We start from the raw sequence: 12003 nt of genomic DNA on the forward strand, positions 1-12003 counted from the left end.
TAGATAAATAATTGATCAGTACAAGAATAATATGCAGAAAAAGGAGAAACCTTAGGTGTGGCATTTTCAAAGCCATTCTGTAGATTAAATTCCAATACTGACTTGGATAAATTGGATTATAATTAAACTAAATTAAAAATTAAAGGGTGGGTTCAGTGTTTAACCAAAAAACATCTATGGACGTAATAAATGGACAACCTACTGTTAAACACGGGTTGTTAAAACTACAAGCATATATTCACTTATAATAAAGGGTTAGGCTATAAAATGCCTGCAGTAATCAACAATCTGCTGTTATTATCAAATAAAAACCAGTAAGCAGTAAATTTGACTTCTATTAAACAAAATTGCTACCCCTCTGGCTTTGGAATTAAAAGCTGAGTGAAAGACATCACCCACTCATCGACACCGGAGACTAATGGGATCTCTAATGGGAACGAGATGTCAGCATTTAAGTGTTTCAGATGAGAGAATACCTTTGAGAGTCTAGCCGGATTGTTCATACCTTTAATATTCAAGCTCAGGGGCCTGATACAAGATTCAGCATCTGGGTTTTAAGGTGTCAATTTAAGGTGTCACAAGAATGGGGACAAGGCAAAGGGGGGAAAATGAGCAACATAATTCCTTGATGGGGTTGTGTTTATGGACAAAAGATGTGATGTAGGATGAAAGGAGAAAAAAATGTATTACTGGAATAAACAGTGAAGTGGCCTGAATTAAATGGAAGAAAGTTTCAGTTATTTTTACTACCTACTATAAAAATTATGATTTTTACAGTGGGTTCAATGTAGGAATTTAAAAAAAATGACATTCTGTCAATTAACAAAAACCTTTTTATAATTATAGGAGAGACTGCACAATGAGCTAATGAGCTTTCTTACAATTTAAGCCCCAAACAGCATTTCGTTATCATGTGGAAAAACTGAGATGCATTCTTATATTAAAATATCTCAGGGTGTGGTTAAACTTCTTCACTCCTCTGACCCACAAAAGATCAGAGCGTGGCCTACAATGTAAAGTGAGTCTCACATCCTTGCTCTAACAGAACACTTCTGCTCCTATAGCTGATCAAATTGCTGGTGAGGACAATAATAATAAACCATCTTATACTATAATATGGGAAATATGGGTGGAGTCACTGCTACAGAGAGCTGATCTGAGGACATCAACAATACAGCAGGACACTGTGGGCAGCTGATTCAGATTAACTGATCTTTACTACATCAGAATAAAAAGATAAAAATGTGCTCTTGACTTTGGAAAAGTTCATAAAATCCAGCTAGAGACAACAGTGTTACTGATGAGCAGAGGGTGCATCAGAGCACGGATCAGCATAATTTAATTTCTAACATTTTAGACAGCCGCTGCTTCAGAGAGTGATGCTGGAGGCGATTTGCTCTAAAAGAGATGAACACAAACACAGAGACAAGCAGAACAACAGAATTTCACTCCACCTATAACACCAACAGTGCAAGTTGCTCTCTGCTGTCCTTAGAACAAAGCACATATCTAGAAGTGAATTGAGGTGCTCTTCAGTTACTTACCCCCCAAAACAGGCGATAATGTTAAAGTGTTAATCAGCATCAAAAGGAAATCTTCCCCGTGTGCGTGAATTAGTGACTGCAGCAGCCTGTGTGTCTGCATGAGGTCCCAGAGCCACAGTAATGTCGTAGTTATCATTACACCACGTTTGACTCCATGAGTGCGCTACCCACAGGTTCACAAGTTAGCTCATGTCCTGCGTATCCTCTGTCTTGTGTGCCATGCATGTGTTGAGTAGGCAAAGCAGTCTGCTAATATCAGTTTACCATTCCGGATGTGAGATGTGTCTTTAAGACGGCGACTCAGCTACTTTCTATATTTAGAGCCACACTGACAAACTGTTGGTTGAATTATCAGGGGCCTAAAGATATCAAGACATGATATCCCATGACATTATTGTCAGCGGTATTGTAAACTTCAGGCGTTAAACCTGAGAAACCTTAAACCTGTCATAAGTGATTTTTTTTGGGCCACACGGGGGCAGCAGAAAATAGCTGTGACCTGACCGACGGTTCAGCTGTGACACGACACAACCATAGCATTTGTTTTATCCTGCGTTTCTTTTTACTCCGCTCATAATTCTACGTCCTCTGCTTAATCATGCGCGTAAATGTCTTTTTGTTTAATAGCTCCGTAGCTTTTAACAGTATTCTGCAAAAGTCTCAAGCTATCTCTCATTTCCTTATATTCTGCTTCCAAGTTTCTAAAGTGGTCTTGAACAGTAGTTAGGAGTAGGAATTTTATTTGATTCTATTGTTTAAGCCACTGATGTGGGGTGGAAGAAGTGGAGGACAAGCCTAAAAAACTACCTATAGGAGTGAAGAGTAGCTGAAAGTCATGTCCTTAAGTGACATGAAAAGATCCAGCAAAGAGCTGACACAAGACCTGAGAGATGCATCTGACCCCTCAGGTGATTCATCTACTGTTCACCTGAACAACACGTCGTATGGAGTGATTAAATTTTTGGGCTTTATGTATGTACGGAGGACAGGAGATACGATCCTGAGTGTCTGGATCCATCCGTAAAACACGGTGGAGGCTCTGTCATGGTTTGGGGCTGCATTTCAGGTAGTGGTGTAGAAAACTACCATCAAATTTTGATCCACCATGCAGTACTCTCTGAAAACACCTGATTTTCAGCATGACAATGATCTAAAACACAGAAGTGAAAAAAAGGCAGCCAACATCCAAAAAGAGTTTTGAATGTCCTAGTTAGAGATATGACAAGGGAGCTGCCTATGAGAGTTCAGGCTGTGTCAAAGAATAAAGGTGGTAATACCAAATACTGAGCAATTGTAACAAGCTTGAAAATCAAACTCTGTTTTTTCCTTATATACCGTATATTACACATACAACAAGCTGGAAAAGCAAACCATTAGCTGAAAGTGACTATAACCATGAGGCCAACGGTGGTGTGATAATTATAAGCAACTCCTTTTAGAACCTGGTCATGTGACATATTACTAATGCTAATAGTCCTTTGAGCATTTCTAAGAGTCCCCAACCCAACAACCAATCAGCCAGCAAACACAGGTCACATGACAGAAACACAAGACAGTAATAAACGATGCAATACATAGAGGCAGATTCACATGGCGATACGGTTAAAGTCACACATGTTTCAAATGAATATTAAAAATATGTATATATGACACTAAAATCTAAGTTATTAAAAGTCACAAAGAAGGTTTTTTTTGTGTTTTCCTAACTAAAGATGTATATTTGATTTAATATTATTAACAATGAAGGGCTTATGTCAAAGACACCTGGAGAGTCAGAGAATGAGCGTGTTAGCACTGGGACATATCGAGGTTACAGACATGGGTGCTATGGGTGCATGCCAGTGAGAAACCAGAGCCACCACCACAGAGGGGAACGAAGGAGAGAGAGAAAAGCAGTGGCACAAAGATGGCGTGAGTCTGAAATGGAGCCACACACGTAAGAAACAGACATTCATACCTAATGTTAGCTGTGCAATTCCTAAAAAAAAAAAGAGCAAAAGGCAAAAAAATGAGTCGTGAGGGGAAAAATGTTTACATCATCAATCAGTTACAGTGTTCCTGCTGTTTTATTTCAGTGATAATAATGATAATACCTTCATCCTCAGACACATCCAGTATTTCATCCACTGTCTCTGGGAAACTCATGCGATGTTTCTCTGTGGTCGTCTTTTGGGCATGGAGAAAAGAAAACAGTTACCGACAACACCAAAAGGGAAGGTTCAACTTTTCATACAATATGTTCCCATGTGATTATCACCACCTCTTTTTTGAACATCTCACCATGGAAACTGTCTCCTCAGTGACAAGTTTTAGGACGTCGATCACCGAGATGTAGCCTAACCTCTTCGCGATAGCCAGAGCTGACGTGCCATGCTAAAAGAGAGAGAGTGGGACATCGATGAACACCAAACTTTATGAATGAGGATGACGAAGAGATAATCGCACTCACTGTAGTGGTCTCATTGGGCTGGGCGCCATGCTTCAGCAACAGTGTCACAATATCCGTGTGTCCCTGTTGGGCTGCCTGATGCAGAGGAGTGTAACCAAGCTGTGAGAGAAAAAATACACAAAAGTGTAAAAGTCGGTCTAAACACTAGAATTTCTGTGAGATTTCTAAAGACCACGTTCACGGTAGTCAACAAAAGCTAAACTAAGCCAGATGTGAAAAAACACAGACCAAACAGAAATAAAATAAAACTTACATACGTACATACATACAAAACTAATAAAAATAAAATGAAAATGTTGTAGGAATGTTTTGTCAGTTTGCTTAAATTTGTGATGAGCCTTGATGCCTGAGTTTACTGAGACTGAGACATTACTGTAAGTGATGTAAAAGAAAAATACCCACTACATTATATTAAACAATAAAGTAAAAGCTTAACATTTTAAACAAAAATAGACTGCAACGAGCAGCCAACTGAGAAAAAAAAAACAAAGAATGTCATATGTGAAAAAGCTGATTAGTCGGTTCATTGCAGCCCTACAGTACATCCCACCTTTTCTTATAGTTGCTTTTTTCCTCTAGCATCTTCATATGAATATGGAAAAACGCACACCAGCTTGAAACAGTTACTCTATGTATTACATCAAACCATGTTTTCAAACATTTATTCCCTTATGAGCAAAAAACTCCTCTATGTCCTATTAAATCATTTTACACTAACAGCTGGGAAACCCTGCCATCATGAGCTGTGTGTTAACACACTGTAACCGTGGTTACTGACAGACTGTACTGAAGCTCTATGACTCATTCCCATCCGGCTTTAGCTGTAGTTTTCGTCCAGAGCCAGAGGGAGGCACTCACCCTTGTTTTGCTGTTCACGTTGGCCTGTTGCTGCAGGAGGAACTTCACCATCTTGATGTTGCCATAGTGACAAGCTACATGGAGTGGGGTGTAGCCCATCTGAAAGTGGAGAAAACACAGTGAAGGTCGTAACCGGGATCGTAATGATCCCACATGGAGGTTGAGTGTTTTATGAAAAATGTTTTAGAACTGCATACTATGTTTTTGAAATGGTTAAAGTGTTTCAAGAAAAGAAGATTGATTCAAAAATTACAAAAACAGCGACTGGACCAAAATATAACCAGACAAATCAAAGCTACTCAGACATTTTCTCTTCCAGCTCAAAGACAAAACACTGCGTGACGAAAAGGTCTTACCCGTGTTGCGGCATAGACTGACGCGCCCTGCTTCACCAAGATATCAGCGATTCCAACGTGTCCTTCCTGTGCCACCAGGTGGAGGGGTGTTAACCCACTCTGTTTGTCAGAGTGAAAAGACAAAGGTCAAAAACAGCAAAAACAACATAGACTATAGTTTATTTTACAGTAACATTTCTTTCATTTTTAAAATTTTTTTCTATCTTTGCCTTGTTGCCGAGGTTGACGTTGGCCTGTTTGGAGATGAGCAGGGACACCATGTCAGGCCTTCCTTCCTGTGAGGCCAGGTGGAGAGGTGTGACACCCTGTAGTGACTCAGCATTGGCTGATGCTCCATACTGCAGCAGGCTGTTGGCCACCTCCACCTGGTTCTGCTTGGATGCTATATGGAGGGCAGTGTAGCCATTCTAGAAAACAGATGTGGGTTTTTTTTTTTAGAATGACATGAATTCATACACAATACTAAACCATCTGGCTTGAAAAATGCCTGACCTTGTGTCTATATACGTGTATTTTTAATTTGATTTACCCTGGCTGCACTGTGTGGTGATCCTCCTTTGCTAACAAGAAGGTTAACAACATCCAGGTTGTTGTGATGTACAGCAACGTGCAGCGGAGTGAGACCATTCTGTAGGAAGGAATTCAAACATTAATCAGACTGTGGTAGTTCAAACAAGGATTTATTTAGTTCTTCTTCCAAACAGTCAAGCCCATTATGATTTCCTCACTTTTCCGGCAGCATTTGGGTTGGCTCCTCTTTCCAGAAGCAGCTCTGCTACATCCACCTTCCCATACTTGGAGGCCACATGGAGTGGAGTGAAGCCTTTCTGCAGACGCATCAACAGGAAAGTGTATAAAACATCAGTTAGGGGTTTTTAGCATTTGGGCAGACAGTTTAAAATTTCACAGCAGAAGGTTCAGCAGGAAGTCTTTACCTTGGTCATCTTAGTCTGTTGAGCCTCCATGTCCAGAAGGATGCGTACAGTTTGCACATGACCTTCCCGGGCAGCGATATGCAGAGGTGTGTGTCCTGCTGTGGTGGTGGAGTTGGGGTTGGCCTTTTGCTCCAGCAGAAGCTTCACTAGCTCCTTGTGGCCCATCCGAGCTGCACAGTGCAGGGGTGTCTGGTCATCCTATACAGGAGGGAAATTAGCACGTGGATGCAAAGCTCGGTCAGCTTCATCTGCCGGGATTCGTGTATCATATTTATTTACTGGACGTTTATGCTTTGGTGTGTAACATCTCTACCTTGGCTTTGGCGTCCACTGGGGCTCCATTCTGCAATAAAAACTCTGCCACCTCATGGTGTCCTGCCCGGGATGCCATATGGAGAGGTGTTTCCACTTTCTGTTCACACACAAACCAAAGAGTCAAATCAATAATGCTCTCAGGAATATGAATTGGTTATTTGAGTTGGACTTGAAATTTCAGTTAGGTACCCACCACATTAGAAGCACTGGGGGAAGCGCCTTTCTGCAGCAGGATCTTCACAATGTTGAGATGACCCATAAATGATGCTACGTGCAAAGGGGTTAAGCCGGACTATAAAAAAGGGAGCACAGGATTACAAGAATTAGAAATGATCTTGGGGATTTATTAAATCATCTACATAACTTCACATCTATCTAGTTGAACTGTTCTTACCTCAGTCACAGCCTCTAATGACGCAGAGTGTTTGAGCAGGAGATCCATCACACGCATGTGGTTCTTTTTACAAGCAATATGCAAAGGGGTAAAGCCGTTCTGTGAAAGCAAACAGTTATCATTACTACGAAGGTAAAGAGCAACTTTGACTCGTATGACTTAATAGGCTGATCTGGCCTTATTAGAGTATGTTTGTCACTAACCAGAGCCCGAGAGTTGGGTTTGGCCCCTTTGTCCAGCAATACTTTGGCCATACGGTGGTGACCGCAGTGTGCCGCCACATGCAGAGGGGTGAGGTGGTCCAGTGTGATGTCATCAATCTCTGCGTTGTACTGTAGAAGCTGTTTGACGCAGTCCATGTGGTCGCCCTGCGCTGCCATGTGGATTGGAGACAGGCCATTCTGCAAAACAAATAAATAGATAGATAAATAAATATGTTGATTCTTTATTATCTCCCATGGCAGGAAGAAAATTTTCAGATTAAAAACAGAAAATTTTAAAAAAAAGCTCCCAGATTTGTACTTATGACCAAACGAAAGAGTGAAATTCAGAAACACTGTAAGTCACGCTGAAGCAACAGCTTCTCAAACCAAAGCAGGTATGTTGGGCACACATGTCCTCTCTCTTCACATTTCATTTACAAATATAAAAGGCAAGACCACAACCATTACCCCACTCATCAAAATACATCAATTTAGATAGTATGCCACAGTAAGCCAAAGGATTGAGTCTTTCACAATCAGTTGAAAAGATGACGGGTTTTGAATTCTTTCCTGTCTTACTGTTAAAAATAAAACCTTTAAGAGACTTAAAGAATTTTCTTGATGCCTGTAGGGGTTTACCTTAGTCTTTGCATTAATGGGGGCTCCATGGTCCAGCAGGATTTCTATAATCCTAACATGGCCATTTCTTGCTGCACAGTGCAGAGGAGTCAGCTCATCCTAGAGGGGAGTGATTGTTAGTGATTTAGTTAATGAACCATCTAATTAGGAAAATACAGTCAGAGCTTTGGAAACACTAAAGCTTTGAGATGAGAGCTTTGGAAACCTTGGTCTTGGCATCAATCTGAGCCCCTCTGTCCAGGAGGAGTCGGACCATGATCACGTTACCCCGTCTGGATGCAATGTGCAGAGGGGTGATACCGTTCTGTAGAACAGACACAGATGAGCTTAGACAAAAAACTAAAAGAACAGAGAGCAAGTCATGTGACTGACCTTCAGTTACAATTAGTTTTCCCCTACCTTTGGGGTGAAGTTGACATTGGCTCCTCTATTGAGCAGCAGTTGAGCTACGTTCAAGTTTTCATAGTGCGCAGCAATGTGGAGGGGTGTGAATCCAGTCTGCAGGGACACATAAGGTTAACACCATGCTACTTTCATTCCCTTTGCACTTAAGAAACAAACAGCTAAAACACACCAATTACAGACATTCCTGTTCCATTCTGTACACACACACACCTTGCTTAGCACATCAGGATTGGGGTCGTTCTGCAGAAGCACTGCGGCTGTGCGTGTATCATCGTTGCGTGCTGCAATGTGCAGCGCAGGGAGGCGGACCTTTCCTTTGGTGCCATAGTTGATGAGCAGGGCTACAACATTTTCATGCCCCTGCTGAAGAGCCACGGCGAGAGGAGTGAATCCATCCTGCAACACACCGGAGAGAACCAGAAGAGAGGTTGACTCATGGAAGGAAAATGAGAGCGATGTAAGGAGAGAGGCTAATGAGAACAAAAACAGAATGAAAACACAGCGGGTGTGGATCAGCAGAGATAGGACTGAGCAATTTGGGAGATAACTCTTCAAAAATGTCTCTCAGCTTAGTGGTACCTCAGTTGGAATGCTCTGATTGGCTCCGTTCTCCAGAAGAAACTTCACAACCTCTAGATGGTTTTCTTGTGCAGCCATGTAGAGTGGAGTGAAACCCTTCTGTCTCAGAAAGACACAACAGGCACGCACACACCCACAACAGCAGCAGAGCAGACACACAAGCACAGCAACAGAGAGACAGTCACAGATGCACACACAGAGATGTAGACAGAGAGGGAACAGCAACACACAGAAATATTGGAACAGAGACACATGTTAACAGATGGAATTGCAATAGTTACTACAGTGGTTTCACAGTAGAGATCGCAATAGTTAGCCTGAGGAGAAGCCTCTGCGGATTCAGTGACGACTGCTTTGAAAGGCAGCTCTGTCTCACCTGCGACTGAGCGTTAACATTGGCCCCATAGTTAACCAGCTCTTGGACCACCTGCTCCTGCCCTGCCAGGGCTGCGATGTGCAGGGCCGTGTTCCCTTTCTGGTAAAACACAGAAACATGAGAACACAAGTGAACATTTACACAAAATATTACAGGTGAATTCAAAGTGCAAAGTGTTTAGGGGTTTTTTGAGAACTGGCAGCATTACAAGGTGTTAAGTTATCTGTATTGGTGTTGTTCCTGCATCATCACAATAATGTTGCATCAGCATTGCAACTGACCAGTCATGCTGCTGTGATGTCATAGCTTTGCAGTGTGTTAAAAAAAAAACCACGAAAAACATTTCTTTAATTTTATAAAATTCTCTTCCAGAACAAATGGTAAGCATTTCAATTGTTATCTTTATTACTTTGTACAACATAAAAAGAAATATTATCAAGTCAGGTTTGCTGTTTATCAAATTTTGGTTACTAAGTTTGGTTTGCTTGTGATAGTATTTCATAGCATTAGCTAACTTCTTGGCTAATGCTAACTAAACTAATCAGACAGTGTTATTGGTTGGTTGCAGTGTTGATCCTGGGCCAACGTTATGATGATGATGCAGGAATAACACAAACGCATGGATGTCAGCTTGTGCTCTTTACGACTATAAAAGATCAGACATTATAAAACATTTTTTTGACAGGAGCAGCACGTTCCTGCAGTCCTAGCTGGTTCATCGTCAACCTCACAGCAGCAAAATGACTCAAGGAAGAGTCTAAAACATTAGGCATGTTTCCAAGAAATGTATCTGATATTGAAGCATCTATGATTTTTTTTCTTTTTTCCCCACAGGTGATTTTTGAGGGGTTAAGGTTGCAACACTTGTTTTTACCTTCGTGGTGGTTTCCAGTACGATCCCATTATGGAGTAGCTCCAGCACCATTTTGACGTGGCCTTCTTTTGAGGCCAGATGAAGCCCATTGAGCCCATTCTGAATGAAAGGGAGAGAAGAGTAGACCTCACACTGAAGGGTCCTACACACACTAAGAGCAGTTTCCTCTAATGGAAAAAAATAAACCAAACAGACAGTATATATATACACACAAACACTTGAAGACCATGCCAACTGACACTGTTATCACAGTGACTGAATCACTCACAAACCATAGCATGCACATACTTACACTGGACACCATGCATGCGGTACTCTCAGAATCAGAGTGGCCATTAGCAAAAACACTGTCTACAGGGATGAAAATCAAGATGAAAAATCTTTCATTTGATTAATGATCATGAAAGGAGGAGGAGGAGGGTGACGGGAGGGAGATGGCAGGCCGCTGGTCTCGTGGCCGGGAAGAATACGAGCCGTGTGGGATAGGTCTGACCTCACACAGCCTTCCTTCAGCCGCACAGGACATGTGAGGTTGGACCTTTCCCACACCACTGATATTATTCCTCTGAGTGGAGAGACCACAGCACACCATCACTCTACTGCAGACAAAGGAGGGAGGGAAGAAAAGGGGGGAGGTAGGTAAAAAGGTAAAAAAAAAATCAAGACAAAAAGGAGGCGAGTTAGAAAACAGTAGATAAACAGGCAAAGAGAGATGGCAGTGGAGGATCAGTTAGACTGAGAGGGACAGGGAGGGAAGAAAATATAGTGAGGGAGGGGCTGGAGTGAGGCAGCGTGCTGGCGAGTGAGCCATGGCAGAGGTATCCACACAAAGAAGGAACAGTTAAGCCTCCACCTGGCCAAACTCCCACCATACTGACTCAAACTGTCACACAACCACTGAGGTTTAAGGGACAATCTACAGCTTTTGCCAGATAGCCTGTCGCTCTGTGCATGTTCCAGCAATGACAGCAATGGCAATACACATAATAATAATAATAGCTTACATTTGGTCAAAGCTATTGGTGTAAGCCATGTGAAGTAAAAGACTAGGTTTGCTTGGTTTTTATCCAAAAAACAATGTAAAATGGTTTAAAATAAGACACAAAGCAGACACCAGTTTTTCCAAAATGTCATGAATAAATTCCACATTTAGGGACCGTAACTGTAAGTGAAACAGGAATGCTGTAGATTATCTCTGTAGGTCAAAAACATTTAATGCCAAACAGTAAAAAGACAAAACAACTTCATGTTGAGTATCTACAACACAATGAAATGAAAGTGTGTCATTCAGGAAAACACATCTACCAAGGTATCGTAGTTTTTCTGCATGTACATAGTCACATTTTTAATCAGTGGGGTGTATCCCTTTGTCATTGTAGAGCAGTTTTCCAGTAATGGTCGGGACAGTGCCATTTTATACAAATAAACCTGTCATTATGTGGGGTCCGTTGCGGTGATGGTGAATAGGGCTCACAGAAATCCTGACAGAAGCATTACCGCCAAATAATTAGAAAGTGCTGAGGGCACCATACAGTAAGCGAATGGAAGAGAAACCATGACTAAGTTAGATTAATGAGCCATAGTATTCTCTCGTGCGCACATACAGGTTTTGGCCAAGTTTCTGTAGCCTGAGGGCCTCACTCCTAGCCCACTAACACTATCTCTTCCTGGACGCTGTCAGCATAAAGGAGGATGGAAATGGGGCGAAGGAAAAGCCCCTGCCCCATTTATTACCTCCTCTGGAGACCCTTTAAAACCCAACCTGTCACCTTCAGCCACTGATTAACAGTCTAACCGAGCGTACACATACAGTGCACTGGATGGCACACAAATTTAGTCAGTTTAGAGACTTCATGCACACTGAACATTACACATATGCAGTAAACATTGGTAACACAGAGAAAATCTGAGGAGAACATAATTAGGTTAGGGATTTTATTTTAAATGGCGCCACGTACTCGTTGTATCTATCCCACTGTAACCTATAGGAGAAACTTAAAAGTACTGCAGGTACTACTCAGTGCAGAGCTACAAAAATACCTAATTTTATTTCATTTTTGGAGACACTGCTACTAC

At 41.7% G+C, this 12003-nt stretch overlaps 1 protein-coding gene across 16 annotated transcripts in view; it reads right to left on the reverse strand.

The window, feature by feature from the left end:
- Nucleotides 1-12003, reverse strand: part of ank1a (ankyrin 1, erythrocytic a) — an 88530-nt gene that overhangs the window by 24214 nt on the left and 52313 nt on the right. For 15 of the 16 annotated variants that reach the window (XM_084947063.1, XM_084947065.1, XM_084947079.1 and 12 more), the window contains 21 exons: nucleotides 9928-10026; nucleotides 9054-9152; nucleotides 8678-8776; nucleotides 8309-8494; nucleotides 8093-8191; nucleotides 7899-7997; nucleotides 7694-7792; nucleotides 7055-7252; nucleotides 6852-6950; nucleotides 6651-6749; nucleotides 6456-6554; nucleotides 6143-6340; nucleotides 5936-6034; nucleotides 5737-5835; nucleotides 5417-5614; nucleotides 5208-5306; nucleotides 4852-4950; nucleotides 3994-4092; nucleotides 3825-3917; nucleotides 3638-3710; nucleotides 3502-3522 (listed from right to left, as the gene is read on the reverse strand). In XM_084947063.1, coding sequence (XP_084803189.1) covers nucleotides 3502-3522; nucleotides 3638-3710; nucleotides 3825-3917; nucleotides 3994-4092; nucleotides 4852-4950; nucleotides 5208-5306; nucleotides 5417-5614; nucleotides 5737-5835; nucleotides 5936-6034; nucleotides 6143-6340; nucleotides 6456-6554; nucleotides 6651-6749; nucleotides 6852-6950; nucleotides 7055-7252; nucleotides 7694-7792; nucleotides 7899-7997; nucleotides 8093-8191; nucleotides 8309-8494; nucleotides 8678-8776; nucleotides 9054-9152; nucleotides 9928-10026 — 2353 coding nt within the window. The remainder of the gene's footprint in view (nucleotides 1-3501; nucleotides 3523-3637; nucleotides 3711-3824; nucleotides 3918-3993; nucleotides 4093-4851; nucleotides 4951-5207; nucleotides 5307-5416; nucleotides 5615-5736; nucleotides 5836-5935; nucleotides 6035-6142; nucleotides 6341-6455; nucleotides 6555-6650; nucleotides 6750-6851; nucleotides 6951-7054; nucleotides 7253-7693; nucleotides 7793-7898; nucleotides 7998-8092; nucleotides 8192-8308; nucleotides 8495-8677; nucleotides 8777-9053; nucleotides 9153-9927; nucleotides 10027-12003) is intronic. The other variant, XM_084947070.1, reaches the window with a different exon arrangement.

Source organism: Perissodus microlepis, chromosome 12 (genome assembly GCF_051167445.1).
Source record: "Perissodus microlepis isolate ML-2025 ecotype Zambia chromosome 12, ASM5116744v1, whole genome shotgun sequence".
Lineage (NCBI taxonomy): Eukaryota > Metazoa > Chordata > Actinopteri > Cichliformes > Cichlidae > Perissodus > Perissodus microlepis.